We start from the raw sequence: 16,056 nt of genomic DNA on the forward strand, positions 1-16,056 counted from the left end.
CTGGATAGGTGGGAGTACTCTTTCCTGAGATCCTGACTTCAGTTTTAGATATACAGAGTTGACTTCTGTGGGGCATCTGGTAAGGATGTCCTGTAGGCTGCTGTGCAGAAGAGAGGCTTGGGCTGGTGCTGGACACATGAGAAACACTGGCATCTAGGGGAAGTCTGGAATCTTGGGGGTTATTAGTGTATACAGAGTGAGACTCCCAGAGGGTAGATAAGAGGTAGGTAGCAGAAGAGAAATACACAGACTGAGAAAGAATACCAGAGAAGTAGGAAACAAATCAAGTGGGTGGTTTCTAACGAAGATGTGCTTAGCCTGTATGGGATCCTGATCAGAGTTCAGATTAGATAAGTGTTTTCAGAGACCATTTTCTTCTTTTGGAACAAACAAGAAACAACTTTTTTTATTGGGGGCAGGGAACTCTTTCCAAGAAAGTATATTGCATGCAGCCTTAGAATATGAGGTGGACAGGATACCATCAAAATCCTAAAGGACAACACAGGCAGTAACCTCTTTGACATGGGCTGTAGCAACTTCTTATTAGATAGGTCTCCCGAGGCAAGGGAAACAAAAGCAAAAATAAACTATTGGGACTTCATCAAAATAAAAACCTTTTGCACAGAAAAGGAAACAGCAAAACAAGAGGCAACCTACAGAATGGAAGATATTTGCAAATGACATATCTGATAAAGGATTAATATCCAAAATACACAAATAACTTACAAAACTCAATACTCAATGGCTCTGTACGTTAAGGGTCTGACTTCAGCTCAGGTCATGATCTCAAGTTTTGGGGATTGAGCCCCATGTGGGGGTTTCATGCTCAGCATGGAGTCTGCTTGTCTGTCTGCCCCTCCCTTGCTCATGCTCACTCTTTCTCTCAAATAAATAAAATATTAAAAAAACAACACCCCCAAAACAAGTAATCCAGTTAAAAAATGGGCAGAAGACACGAACAAACATTTTTCAAGAAAGACAGAGATGGCTAATAGACACATGAAAAGATACTCAGCATCACTCATCATCTGGGAAATATAAATCAAACCACAATGAGGTATCACCTCATACCAGTCAGAATGGCTAAAATTAACAACATGGGAAACAAGAGGTGTTGGCAAGGATTTAGAGAAAGGGGAACCTTCTTATATTTATGATGGGAATGCGAACTGGTGCAGCCACTCTGGAAAACAGTATGGAAGTTCCTCAAAAAGTTAAGAATAAAACTATCCTAAGACCCAGCAACTAGGTATTTACCCAAAGGATACAAAAAATATGGATTTGAAGGGATAATACATGTACCGTGATATTTATAGCAGCACCATCAACAATAGCCAAATTATGGAAAGAGCCTAGATGTCCATCAACTGATGAATGAATAAAGATTTTTTATATATATGTATATTATATATATATATATAAATACACACATACATATACATACAATGGAATATTACTCAGCTCTAAAAAAGAGTGAAATCTTGGTAGTGTGGATGGAGCTAGAGAATATTATGCTAAATGAAATAAGTCAAAGACAGTGCCATATGATTTCACTCCTATGTGGAATTTAAGAAACAAAACAAATGAGCATAGAGGGAAAAAAAGAGAGGCAACTAAGAAACAGATTCTTACCTATAGAGAACTGAGGGTTACTGGAAGGGAGGTGGCTGGGGGGTGGGTTAAGTGGGTGATGGGAATTAAGGGGTGCACTTGTTGTGATGAGCACTGGATGATGCATGCAAGGGGTGAATCACTCATTTTACATCTGAAACTAATACTACACTGTGTTAACTAACTGGACTTTAAAAATTTGGAGAAAAAAGTAGAAAAGGCACCATATATTTAACTCTTTGAACAATACACACACACACATACACAAAGAGTATGTATGAGGTGGACAGAGAGAAGCCAAATCTATAATAAGCTGAGAGAGAATATTAGGTGGAACTTAAAAAAATTCATAATTAGCAACCTTGGGGAGGCAGCTAAAACAGCCTCCTGTACACAAAATATTTCCAGGGTATGGGCTGGCTACTCTAGGGCTATTGTATTAAGGTTTTCAAGCCACTCAGATACCATTAATGTATGAGACCCCAGAGGTGAGGCTCTAAAACTTCTTTCCTGATGTACTTTGTAGGGCAGCAATATGGTGAAAACAGCCAATTAATTACAGGTTCACAGAGCTATGGGTTCAGCAATGAAGGCAAAGAGAGAAGGAGGCCAAGTTTTCTTGTTTTCTAAATCAAGCAGCATCACAGCCCTGTGAACATAAGTTTCTAACTCACTCCTTTTCTGGCTGAGTTGGAAAGTCTAGTTCTTCTTTATTTTCAGGTTGAACCAAGTGGCCGCACTTGCTTATTTTAACCTCTACCCAGTCCAGAATGTTCCCCCCAAACTGACAGATTTGGGGTCTGTTAACTTCCATCATGTCTGCTCTCATCACACCCCAGGCACTTTGTGGTTTGCCTCAACTCCAAGGACCTGTGTGAACTCAATCTAAACCCACATGCCAGTGTGTGGGTTGAAGGAAGTATATTAGGGGGAAGGCAGGGAGGAAGGGAAGGTGCCTGGAATTCCTAAGTGTCACCTTCAGGGTGGAGTTCTATCTCCCACCACTAGGTCTTTTAACAGAACTAATAATAGCAAGTGAGCTTCACTTTCTTCCCCTTTTCTCGCTCAACATGTTTCTTAACAGCAGTCCTTGAATGTCTGGTCTCAGAGTCACCTGTGGTGCTTGTAGGGTGAGAATTATGGGGCACTGCTGTAGAGGGTGTTTATGGAGTAAGGTAGGATGTGGGAATCTGCTTTTCTGACAAGTTCCTGGTAATCATTGTGCATACGAGCTTGGGAAGGCCTTTTCTATTCACTTTTAAACGTTTAGAAGTTTTGGGTTTTTTTTTTTTTTTAAGGATTTTATTTATTTATTCATGAGACACAGAGAGAGAGAGCCAGAGACATAAGCAGAGGGAGAAGCAGGCTCCCTGTGGGGAGCCTGATGCAGGACTCGATCCTAGGACCCTGGGATCACAACCTAAGCCAAAGGCAGATGCTCAACCACTGAGCCACCCAGGCATCCCTAAACATTTAGAAGTTTTAAGAGAAGCATTTTTTCCACTGGAGTTTAAAACAAACTCAGGGCTCAAGTTATTTTATTCCATACCAGCCTTTCAGTGTTTCTTAGCTTCTAGAGAGCAGAGACTTTGATTTATTGTCTCACGGTCTGGTGCCTACCACTGTCTTTAATGCCAAGCGTATATTTGTGGAAACGAAGGGGTGATTGTGAAGGATATCTCACTAGACCCCCCACTTCCATTCATGTTCCTCTACAATCTACTTGCCACAAAGTAGACAGTGTGAGTCCGTAAAAATGGAAATTAGATCATTTTACTTTCCTAATATTTTCCAAACTCTCCCTGTGATACTCAGACTAAAAGCTAGATTCCTTCTCTTGGTCTCTATTAACCTCATGGCCTCAGGCCACATCACCTCTACCTTCCACCTACCACAGCCCAGCCAAATGAGCTTCTTTTGGGGTTCCTTCAACACATTGAACTCATTTCACTTTGAGAGTTTCACACTGCTCTTTCCTTATGCAGGAGTGCTCTTCTCCTGATGTCATATTGCTGGACACTGGCCATCATTCCCATCTTGGCTTATAGGTAACCTCCTCAGAATACCCAACTAAAGTGGACACCAAATCATTCCCTATCACCTGTTTCAATTTTCTGTCCAACACTTATCACCACCTGATGCTTGTGCATTTTTCTGTGTTTATTGTCTTGCTTCATTCATTCATTCACTCACTATTTAGTATCTGTTTGGTGCCAGGCACTATTCCCAACAGGGGGATACAGCAATAAAGTCCCTACCCTTATGAACACACAGTCAACAAATAAATATGTATCAGATGGTGGTAAAAGTCTATGAATAAAATAGCAGAGTTAAAGGGATAAAGGGTGATGAGGATTGCTCTTCTAGATAGTGACCAGGGAAGGCCTTTCTGATGCACAAATTTGAGCAGAAATCTAAATGTGTGTAAACTGCAAGGGAATGCAGACTACTTTTTCATTCACAATAGTCCTTCTTAGTGACTAGGTGTGTGTGTATGGCATATAATAGATAGGTTAATAAATTCTTATGGAGTGAATAAATATCCATACTGATTTTTTTTTTAGCGCTTGAACACTGCATTTACTTCTACTGCTTCCACATGAGACTTTGAGTTTCACTGATAGGGAGTGAGTCTTTTTTTCCTCTATCCCCAGTATCTAACTGAGGGTCCGGCTCTGAGGATCCATGGGAATGTTATATGAAAGAAAGGAGAAGCAGGGGATTATGATGAACCAGTCTATCATAGTATATTCAATAACATCCCATAAACTATTGCTTGATAAGTTGGCATGTGAATTCATTTCAACTAGTAAATTATATATATGAGATACACTGGTATCTGACTTGATAGTGATTTTTTCATAGAAGCAATTTCTTTCAGATAAAACTTTGGCATACTGAAAAGCCAAAGAAGTAGTAGACTTCTCCTTAGTTACTTTCTTCATCTCTTGACCTATCTGGCTGGCTCAGGTTACTAAGAGTATACTTTAACACATGGCAAAGTCCTACAAACCAATAGCCAGCTGAATCTTGCAGATTCTTTCAGAAAGATGGATTTGGTACTAAGCAAAAACAGACTAACTGAACTACAGCACTGGGCATTTCAGCACATCTCTGTGTGAAAATAAATGAGCATTTCTGAATTGCTACCGGACACAGGAATGATGACAAGCAATGAAACCCAACACAGAGAGGTCACCAATGGCCCATAGCAAAGGAGTCCCAATGGCAGCTCTGTGCTCCTGCATCCTCTGTGCAGATATATTCACTCTCTTTTTTTCAACAGGACTTGGAAAACTGTATAGAAAATAAAGCTCCAGTCATATTTCTTTTTGGCCGGCTAAGTTAAATGGAGAAATTATGACATCAGAGATCAGTATCCCAAATCTCATATTTTTCTTTACCGGGTGCCATTAACTTGCATTGGAAAGCTCTGTCAAGGGTAGATCTAGAAAAATCTTGAGAGTGGCAAAAACTGTAAAACTGTTTGCCCATGTGCCTCATGTGCTCTTCCTCTTAAAGCTACTCCTAAACCATGCTGCCACCAATGTCCTTGTGACTGAAGAGCCAGGACTGGCCCTAGTCTAGCACCTTTGGTATCTCTAGCACCTGGCTCCCATGTGTCTTTTTCTAGTAAGATTCCATGGAACCCTCTTCATCTTAAAGACATTAGAGCTAGACACAGAGTACCCAAGGAGGTGAGAATTAAAAGGTGAAAGTAATGTTTCCTAAGTGGTATTTCAAGAACTCTTGGTATCCTTGAGATGACTAGGGCAAAAAATTGTTCATTGATCAAAGAACTACTTGGAAAATAATGCATACTGCATTATTCACTTGGACAGTCACAACACACATTGGAGTGCTTAAAGGAGTTTAAAAAAATGGAAAAACCAAAATAATTTTCAATTGGGGGATAGTTAAATGCATTCAGGAACAGTAATCAGCCATTAAAAATGGTGACGCAGATCTCTACATACTATAATGAAATGTCTTCTAGACATGTTGTTGAGTAGAAACCACATGAAATTTCTAAACATGAGTAATATTCCATTAAAAAAACCCAAGTCATATATGTGTATATGTGTTTTATATATAATGCAATAAAATATATAAAAATTCCAAAAGGATGTATACCAAATTATTAAGAGAGACAGACTCTGGGGAATCAATGTGGGAGGATGAGGGAGACTTGCATTTGTACTTTATAGATTTAGGTATTATTTGAATTGCTTTACAGTCCTTTTACTGCTTTTATAATAAAAATGAGAAAAAATATCAAGCATTATATTAAAAAAATAGAAGTAAAATCCAGCAGCAAAGTACATCTGTTCAGCTTTAAGTGAATACGTCCCAAACTCATGCAACTGGTGAACCCCCATTTTGTGGAGGGGGCTCAGAAACAGCTCATGCGACAGAGATTGAAGTTCCTGTGCTCAAAGCTTTCCCCAATCCCCATCAGCATATGGGTTTTTGTCTTCTGTGGCTTTTTGTCAGTGAGTGAAAGAGGTAGAAGGGACCTCAGAGATGAACTGGTACAACCTCCCTGCCACTCCCCTGCTTTTGAAATGAAGGTACTAAGGTCATACCAAGTGAAGGGCCTTGGCAAGATCTGACTCCTTCTGCATCCTATCTTTAGTCACCATGTGACCCAGATGGGCTGTGACCCTTGAACTTCATACAATATATCTCTAGCACTCAAGAAAATTCCCCTCTGAGTCAGCCAGGGGCTCCATGTTCTCCTTTGAAGTTCCAGGCACAGCAGAGCCCTGGGGACCCCTTTTCTCTTTTCCAATGGCTTGCCTTGTCTATAGCTTTTAGGAGGAAGAAAGGGACCTTGGAAATAGCTGGTAAACAATAGCAAGGGTTTTGAAGCAACTTGGCATCTCTAGTGAAGTATAGATGCATGGAATCGTGAACTTACTCATTCACTCAAAACAGCATGGGCTAGAGTTGGGCAGACCTGGGTTCGAATCTGCCCTCTTGATTCTGCCTTTTGCGAGCTAACATCATCAAGCTCCCAAACTACTTTGGGCCACAGTTTTCTCATCTCTGAAATTGGGATAGCAGCTCCTATGTTGTACCCTGTGGTGGCCATTAACCAAGGGCGATGGCTATGAAAAAGTTGCTAGCACAGAGCACTGGGTCTGTGGTGAGTCAAGAAACATTAATTCCCATCTTTTCCTGTGTATAGCCAAATGCTATTCCCTTCCATCCCAGTAGCGCAATCCTGGACAAAAGGTCTAGGAATAAAATGGTACCTGCACTTGAGAAGCTGACTGGCTGGTGGAGAAGATGACATGATTTGGTCACAGTAGGTAGGACGGTGAACTAATAGGCTTCGAGTGCACCATCCACCCCAGCACCAGGGCACCACTCTTCACCTGCACCCGTCATCCTGGGGGATCTGACACCGGGGCTACCTCTCATCGACTCCATGACCTCAAGGGGATTTACTCCAACTTCAGCTTGACCCCAAAATCTGTTGTAAAGATTTCTAGGAAGATCTGCAGGAACCCTAGCCACTAGCTGACCAATGAAAGCGTGAGCTGGGGAAAACCAAGCAGCACACAAGAGGAGAGGTTCTTGAGGTGTGCATTTAAAATGCCTGGTGCAATAAATCCTGCATTCAAACCCTGTCTCCGGCACTTCTGTGTGGGTTCCCACATCTGTGTCTCAACTTTCTCATTGGTGAGAAATATTGTTGTGGTAACAATAATAGTGTTTAAACTGTAAGGTTATTTTTGGAGATTAAATAAGATGCCGCCTTTAAAGCACTGATTACCGTGTCTGGCACGTAGTAAGAGTACACCGGAAAAATACTTACTATTGTTGTTATTAAAGGTATTTGGCCTATAAGTACTAAGGCTGAGAGGCAATATTATTGACATTTCAAAGGCACAAAAGATGTAGGCAGGCAAGACAAAGTCACATTTGTTCCCCAGTCTCAGAAGAGGAGACCAAACTGTGTACTCTTTGGACTCAAACAAACTTGATATGGAATCGTTGGTCTGGCTCTTACTAAAGTGTGATCTTCTTGGGTGAGCTGCTAACCCTTGATTTTCTATGTGAAACTGGAGGATAATGTCAATCTTGTGGACTGTTAGAATAAGAAATGCAGTTACATATAAATATACCTGGCAAAGTGCCTGGCACAATAAATCCTCGCTCCTTTCTTTCCTTTACCCAAAGCTAGCAAGCTAGGTACAAGGATTGCCAAGTAATAGTATTTGGTATTATACTTAATGAAAATAGCATTCTACATGAATTAAGAGAAGATAAAAATTTAAAACGAGGACTCTATGTTAGAGGACCTTAAAGATCCCTCTCTCATCCAGAATATATGATTCTTCCCATTGACTGCCTATCTTATTTGTGTCACGTATCTTGGCTCTGCCACCTACTATTAAGATCTTTAGCCAGTTCCTAGGCTTTGTTTCCTCTTCTGTAAAGTGTGGATAAAAACTATACCCACGGGGCACTTGGGTGGCTCAGTGGTTGAGCGTCTGCCTTGGGCTCAGGTCATGATCCAGGGGTCCTGGGATCAAGTCCCGCAGGCTCCTGGAGGGGAGGCTGCTTCTCCCTCTGCCTATGTCTCTGCCTCTGTGTCTCTCATGAATAAATAAAAATAAAATCTTAAAAAAAAAAAAACGTACCCACTTCTTAGGGCTTAGTTAGAATTTAATGAAATAAACACACAAAGACCCCATTAGCCTGGCAGATTGTCGCTACTCACTTAATGCTTGCTATTATTGTTGTCAGGGCCACTATAAAGATTAAAAGAGAATATATGCAGGAATTATGGCACGGTTCTTGGCACATAGTGTTCAAAAATATTATTGTTATAACTTCTACCACTACTATTGATTTTACATTATAAATGGCCATGGCCCAAGGAAATCAGTAAGTAATACATGCTGTCATCCTCGCAATGACACATCAAAACAGAGACACCATGAGATATTAGGATAATTAATCACAGGTCTGACTGGGAATAAAAGCTTTCTGGAACAAACAGCTTTGTCGGGCCCAGACAGAGGATGGGCTCACCCACAGGGAGCAGCAGGTGCTGGCTGCACTCTCTCTCCAGCCCTGAGGGACCACACACGGAGACAGCATTCTGATGGATAAGCTTTTCAGTGGGCCATCTCACAGAGTGGTAATGTAATAACGCCTTGGCCTGGAATGATAGCTTTCTGCCAAAAGTTCAAAGCTAGCTGGAGAATATCTCATTAATCTTTGGGACCCTACGGGGACTGGGGTGGATAGGCACTGTTACTATTACCTTAGGAGGAGGACAGCATACAGTTTAGAGACATTAAATACTTAGTCTTGGCTCCAGCAAGGCTTATTGGTGCCTTGAAACTCAGGCTGCCAGGCCCGAGGCCCCGGGGTTCTAAGCCCTACCCTTGGAACCACCTGGAAGGAAGAGTGAGCGAGCGAGCACCCCCGGCGGCGACATGTGGCCCCTTGCCCGTCCCCCCCCCCCCAGCCCCGTGGCTGCCAGGCTCACCTGTCACTGAACTGAACCTCTTCTCCGTTCCTGGCCCAGCTGATGGTAGGCCTCGGGGTGCCTATGGCCTCGCAGTGCAAAAGCACGCTGAGCGTCCCGCTGGCCAGGGCCACCGTCTGCCCGAGGTGGGTGACCACCTCGGAGGCCGACAGCTGCTGGGCGGCCGAGATCTTGCGCAGGATGGTGGGCTTGCGGTGCGGCCGGCGAGGGCCCCCCACGGCCTCCCCCGCGGGGGCCGAGGTCCGCAGCGCGCTGCTGAGGCCCGACACGTGCTTGCGAGGCGGGGCGGCCGCCGGGGGCAGCCTCCGCTCCGAGGGCTGGAGCAGCGCGTCCCGGTGCTCCAGGTGGCTGCGGAAGATGTCCTGGGCCAGCTGGGCCACCAGGTGCTTGCGGTGGACGTCCCGGAGCTCCTCGGGCTGCTGGGACAGGTTCCGGAGGATGTCGTCCAGGCGCCTCTGCTCGGTGACCATGGTGAAGGGCAGGGCCCGGGGCGCCTGCTCCGCGGTCGGGTCCTCCTCGGAGGACGCGTTCCGCTCGCCCGAGTCGTGCGCCTCCCACGCGGCGAGGAGCTCCCCGGGCCAGCCGCCCTGCTCCAGCAGCCGCGACACCAGGTCGTCGTAGCGGCTCCCCGCGTCCGCGGCCGGGCCGCGCTTCTCGGCCTTGCTGCCGTTGGAGAAGATGCCGTTCAGGTGCTTGTGCGTCTGCAGGGCCTCCTTGGCGCCCGCCTTCCTCCCCGCCGGGGCCTCCTCCTCGCTCCTCGGGCTCAGGGGCCGGGCCACCAGCTTCCGGTTGCCCCCGATGAGCTTGAGGACAAACTGCTCCCGGGCGGGCCCCGCCGAGCAGGTGTAGACGCCCGCGTCGGAGGGCTTGAGGCGGTGGATCTTCAGGTAGCCAAACGGGGCCACGGTGACGTGCGCCGAGCTGGAGAGGTGGTGGCCGTCCTTCTCCCAGGTGATGAGGGGCTTGCGGAAGCGCCGCGTGGGGCAGCGCAGCACCACCGCCGTCTTGGGGAGCAGGTAGGCGAACCCCCCCACGACGAAGTGCAGCTTCCTCTGCCGGCGGGTCTGGATGTAGATCTTCCTGGCGGCCGCGATGTGGGGGCTGTGCTTGCTGGACGGCCGGCCGGGCCCTGCCACCGAGGCAGTGGGAGGGAAGCCCCCGGGGGGGGGGGGGGGGGGGGGGGGGGGGGGGGACGAGAGTGAGCGCGGGGCGGAGAGGAGAGGGAGAGGAGGGACGTGGAGCCGGGGAGGGAGACAAAGGGCTTCAGGCTTCAGTCCAGGCGCAGGCCTGAGGCTTTGCTTTGCGGGGAGGAAGCTGCTACCAGCTGTGGACCGCCAGGCTGCCGCCCAGGGTGCAGCGGGGGCAACCTGCTATCACCCTGCTGGGGCCTTCTACCCCTAGAAGCTGACATGCAGGCTCTAGATGGAGGGGGATGCCAGGGGGAGAGGCAGTTCCTCTCATTAGAAGGATTTAAAAAGAAGGAAAACAAGCATCATAAAAACAGGCAGGGGACAAAGGGAAGGAGGCTGCTCTCCGTTTCCACATCCCTTCGTGTTCTGCAGAGCACGGGGGGGGGGGGCAGGGTACTTGGGGAGGAGAGCCCAGAGGTGTTACAACTCCAGGGATTAATATTAAACATAACAAAGCTGTTTAGGGCATTTTAAAACCCCCAAGTGGACAGCATTAGGCTTCATCGGTAATATGCTGACTCCAGCTTCCAGATCTCTCTATGCCAGCCAGTGAACTTTGCACTACCCCCTGCAAACTGTTTTTCCAGCAGAGAAGAGAATTCTGCTTGGCCACGTGTAATTAAGATTTCTTTTCCATCTCCAGCTGAGCTCACCAGCCTGCTGCTGTCCTCGAGCTCTACTGCCTGACAACCTCCCTCTGGCCTTGGGTTTAAGGAAAGCTACCGTGTGGCCACAGCTGCTCCTGGGTGGTGGGTTCGGTCCCCCTGTCCCCAGAGCTCAGACATACTCACGTGCACAGGTTGCCAGCATGCAGGGCCTGATGGATGAAGAGAACGGCAGGGGAGGGCACAGGGAGGAATTGACAATGGCCGAGACCCCGGTTTTTAGCACCTGCCGGCAAATGGCACTTCGAGTCTGGGTGCCTTCTCCGCAGCTTGTGGAACACTGGTGAGGAAAGAGGGACCACATGTACGTAAATGCAGGAACTAGAGGCTAATGGGTTTTGTATGGACTCTCAAACTCACCAAAATGCGAGAAAAGTTGCTTAAAAAAGCAACAGTCACTAAAAGAGAGAAATATCAAGTATGTAGCACTTTGGGAAGACACAGCCATATTGTAAACACATTCCAAGATTTCTCTGCTCTCAAGTTTCCTGTAGACACTCTACCTGTTTTTACTTATGTGGCCTGGCCTTTAGAGTTACAGAGTCATAGAGCCCTGTGTTCAAATCCCAGCTTAGTATTTTACCAGTTGGCAACTCAGAGTCTGTTTCTACTTTGTACACTTATTTTGCAAGGTAGGGATTTTTTTTTTTTAAGATTTTATTTATTTATTTGAGTGAGAGAGAGAGAGAGAGAGCAAGCATGAGCCAGGGGGAGCTGGAGAAGCAGAGGCTGAGCCAGGAGCCCAACATGGGGCTCAATCCCAGGATCTTGGGACCATGACCTGAGCCAAAGGCAGACACTTACATGACTGAGCCACCCAGGCACCCCAGCAAGGTTGGGAATTAAATGAGATAATATAGTTTAAATTTCACACACAGAAATGACACTCAATGCTAATTATGTTCTTCCTTCCTTCACAAATATAATTTTAATGTTAAGCATCAGATAACTGTCATACATCTACTTTGTCTGAGCTGGGGTGCTAGAAACTCTGGGAAAAAAAGTGCAAGGTGGTTTGTACCTCAAGGGGCTGTCATCAAATGAGTGTGTATGGGGGAATCTAAATGTGTTTTTGAAATGAAATATCATATTAGGGAGATAGAAATCAAAACCACAATGAGATACCACTTCATATCCCCTGGAATGGCCATAATAAAAACAGACAGAAACAAATGTTATTGTAAATGTAGATGTGTAAAATCAGAACCTTCTTATCTTGTTGGTGGAAATGTAAAATAGTGCAGCCTTCTTGACAACAGCTTGATAGTTTCTTACAAAGATGACCATAAATTTACAGTATGACCCAGCAATTTCACTTGTAGGTGTCTACCCAAAAGAAGTGAAAACATCCATTCACACAAAGTCTTGAATGAGAATGTTCAACAGAGAAAAATGTGGAAACAACTCAAATGTCCACCAACTGGTAAATGGATAAACAAAAATATGGTATATTTATATAGTGGAATATTATTCTACCATAAAAGGACTGTTGTTCTTTTGGGTATGTAGTAAACAGATAAACCTTGAAAACAATGTGAAGTTGAATTTTATAGTATGTAAATTATACCTCAATAAAGCTGTTCAGGGTGCCTGGGTGGCTCAGTTGGTTGTGTCTGCCTTTGGCTCAGGTCATGATCCCAGAGTCCTGAGATCAAGTTCCACATCGGGCTCCCTGCTTCGCGGAGAGTGTGCTTCTTCCTCTCCCTCTGCCCCTCTGCTCCTCCTCATGCTCTCTCTCTCACGTGCTCTCTCTTTCTCTTGTGTACCCAATCACTCTTGCTCTCTCTCAAATAAATAAAATCTTTTTTTAAAAATAAAATCTTAAAAAAATAAAGCTGTTCAAAGAATTAGATAGTTATATAAGAATTTAGTAGAAATATAAAACTACAAGAGAAGTGAAGTATTACAAAATTAATGCTAACAATGGTTGAATGTTGATGGTGCACAAGTGATTTCCCAGCTGAGGTTCTGAAGGTGAGTAAAGTACAAATGCGTGTAGAAACCAGGGATAAGCACTGGAGGCAGGGGAATATCCAGAGCGACAGTTGAAGAGTTCAGTGCAAGAATCCAAGGCAGGCTTCGAGGAAGAGCTAAACCAGTCTGACTGAACAGAGGGAACAAGTCGAGAGTGTCAGGAGCTCAAGAGGTAGTTTGGGGCCAGACGTTGGAGATTTTTAATTTTCAGACAGAAGGTTTGGAATTGGTCCACAAGGCAGTGAGGAGCCATTGGAGGGAGGAGTGAAATGATGAAAGAGGTGTTTTGAGAAGGTTAATCTGGCAACAGTGTCCGGGAGGGAAGGGAGTGAGAGATGTATGGCAGGCAGGGATGTCAGTTAAGGAGCTGCCACAGTAGTCCAGGCTCGAGATGATAAAGACCTGAACTAGGGTCATGGCAGTGTGCCACGTTAACTTGAAAAATGACACTAAGCCCCAAAATATTATCTTATATTTTCAAGTGTTATATGTTAACCCGCTGAAATGAACTACTCCATGCAATGTGCTGTGATATACTCCACCCTGAAAGACATTTTAGATGCAAAAAAATGGAGGTAGGAAACCCATTGCTTTTGTTTCCTGATGATGGTGGATTCCAGATTCTACCCATCTTTTATTTTATTGTAAATGATAGCCCCAAATCCTGGGATCAGGTGGGATGGAGGCAAAGAGCCTGGAAAATTTAAAAGCATGGTCAGTTTAGTCCTGCCAAGCAGAAAAATAGACTATATCTCTGAAGATTGGTTTATGATTTTGGTCAAGTCTAGTTCTTTATTGAGGCTCAGTTTCCAGATCTCTAAAAGAAAACTAAGCACGAGGAGGGATTTTCAAACTCTCTTCTATGTTGAGGAAGTGATTCAGAGGCTTTCGGGTGATCTGGAGATCCAACCTATGGAGATCTGGGGCCCTTGACCATACTTCAACCAAAACAGCTCTGATTTTTTTCTGTTTTAGATTCTTGGCTTTATAGTAACATTTCAATTGAAAAGAGGCCTCTGTGGCTTTAATTTTTAAAAGAACCACCAGGCTATAGAATCTTCTATGTTCCTTCTAGCTCTAAAATTGACTACTCTGACCTTAATTTCTTTTATATTTTTTAGGGGAAATTACTTTCATAAAAATATGATTTAAAAATATATGATAGCCATCTCTTTCCAGAGATGCAAGGAATTCTTTTAAAGAAAAGAAGTAAAACCTTTTAAGGGGTCTTATTCTCAGAATAGAATCTGAAAGTAATTTTATTTGAAGTGTCTAAAATTTTGGCTTAATTCTGTCTCTGAGGGATTCTGTGCAGTAACTATAAGATTGAGCCCAGATACTTGAGGATGAAAAACACCCATAGATCATCCAGGTCTTCCTTTCTCCAAGGGGAGTCTTGGGGGCAGGGGATGTGGAATGCGTGTTTCATCTCAATCAGAGCACCAGGGCCAAGGCAAGGGCTGTTGGATGACAGGGCCAATATGAGCCTCTGTGAACACCCCCGGGAGCACATTTGTATGGCACCAGCTTGAGTTGAATCCCAGTGAACTGGTGATTCCTACCCACCATTCCCAGCCCCTCCCCAATGTTTGGAATTTCTACACATCAGCCCAGATAACCCAGAACCTAAGAACATTCCACCCATAAGGGCTAACTAGTCCTACTTCCCAAAGTGTGACTTTCTCTTCCTAGGAAGACTGGAAGAGCCTGTGGGAAGCCTAGGCCATGACCCCGGGTCTAGCCAGTCCAGGTAAGTGCTTCCTTTTATTTCCTCTCCTCCTGACAATGAGCAGGGATGGAAGAGGACCATAACATTAATAGGGTTAACTTTTACTAAGCACAAAGCTTTTATATGCATCATTTATCTAAATCCTCTCAAAAACCATATGAGTGGACATTATTATCTCCAATATTCAGATACACAAAGTGAGGCTCAGACAGGTTAAATAACTAGCCCAAGGTTAGAGAGCCAGTAAGTAGCAGAGTCGGGATGAGAACCTAAATTTGCCTTTGAGTCTCTCTCTCTCTCTCTCTCTCTTTTTTTTTTTTTTTGAGAGAGAGAGTGCACACTTGAAAGGCAGAGGGAGAGGGAGAGAGACAATTTTAAGCAGACTTCACATCTGGTGCAGGGCTCCACATGGGGCTCAATCTCACGACCCTGAGATCATGACCTGGGCTGAAATCAAGAGTCAGATGCTTAACCAACTGAGCCACCCAAGTGCCTCTATGAGTCCAACTCCTGAGCACACACGGCAGGGTTCCAAAGGTCTGTGATACTTAAAGGGACTCAGAGCACCTCACTTGAGCAGTCGCCTTTCCTTAGAGCCTAAAAACAAGGGGCCGTGCCTCAAATCTGCAGGCCTGAAAGAATTTTTTTCTGAATTCTCTGTGTCCCATGTGCTTAGAGGCCACAAACTCCAGGAACATGGCAGGTCCATGATAATACGCACAAGTCCCTTCCTCAGCATTCCACTCAGGACAACTATCACCGACAGAATTCGTAGAAGGACACCTTTTACAATGTGCCCCTGGAAGGAAGTCTTCATCTAGAGCCACTTACTTCAGTGCACTGTCCTACATGGTTAGTTCTGTTATGATTTTTCTTACATAACACCACACCTCAAATCAACATTCCATGGAAAAACTGGCACTTACATGTTCATGCACATGTGCACACACACACACACACACACACACTTATTTTACATGCTTTTAATCCTTTATCCTACTGAAAGACAATTGTTCTTAAAATTAAAAAAAAAATCATACCTATTTCTCTTCTGGGACATTTGGGGTGAGGCACCAGAAGGCAATTTTATTGCCAAATATAAAACCTGTGGTGAAGTAGGTTACCTCATTCTTGCGATGCCCTTAGTAAACACCACCTGAGTGAACTTTATATCTATAAATCTCTAGATAAAGTGCAAGAATTCTAAGAACCCAGGTTGAAAGAGGTGGCCTCTTAATCTTCAGAGGCAGCTTTTCCCTCTGTGGAAGCAAGCGTCCTTGTGAAGTGTTTCAACCCCAGAAGCCCCATCCTGTTGAATACATAGAATACATAGAACATACACATATGCACACGATACCAAGAAGGCAATGGGATCAG

The 16,056-nt window shown here is 44.7% G+C and overlaps 1 protein-coding gene and 1 long non-coding RNA gene across 4 annotated transcripts in view; one reads left to right on the forward strand and one right to left on the reverse strand.

Moving 5' to 3' along the window:
- Positions 1-16,056, forward strand: part of LOC121494769 — a 150,591-nt gene that overhangs the window by 132,871 nt on the left and 1,664 nt on the right. Inside the window, exon 2 of the long non-coding RNA XR_005988865.1 lies at positions 14,643-14,700. This is a non-coding gene — a long non-coding RNA (uncharacterized LOC121494769). The remainder of the gene's footprint in view (positions 1-14,642; positions 14,701-16,056) is intronic.
- The window catches only part of ADAMTSL1 (ADAMTS like 1), an 882,039-nt gene that overhangs the window by 118,325 nt on the left and 747,658 nt on the right, over positions 1-16,056 (reverse strand). For all 3 annotated transcript variants that reach the window (XM_041761627.1, XM_041761624.1, XM_041761625.1), the window contains 2 exons: positions 11,103-11,256; positions 9,122-10,250 (listed from right to left, as the gene is read on the reverse strand). In XM_041761627.1, coding sequence (XP_041617561.1) covers positions 9,122-10,250; positions 11,103-11,256 — 1,283 coding nt within the window. The remainder of the gene's footprint in view (positions 1-9,121; positions 10,251-11,102; positions 11,257-16,056) is intronic.

This window comes from Vulpes lagopus, chromosome 7 (genome assembly GCF_018345385.1).
Source record: "Vulpes lagopus strain Blue_001 chromosome 7, ASM1834538v1, whole genome shotgun sequence".
In the NCBI taxonomy this organism is placed as follows: Eukaryota; Metazoa; Chordata; class Mammalia; order Carnivora; family Canidae; genus Vulpes; species Vulpes lagopus.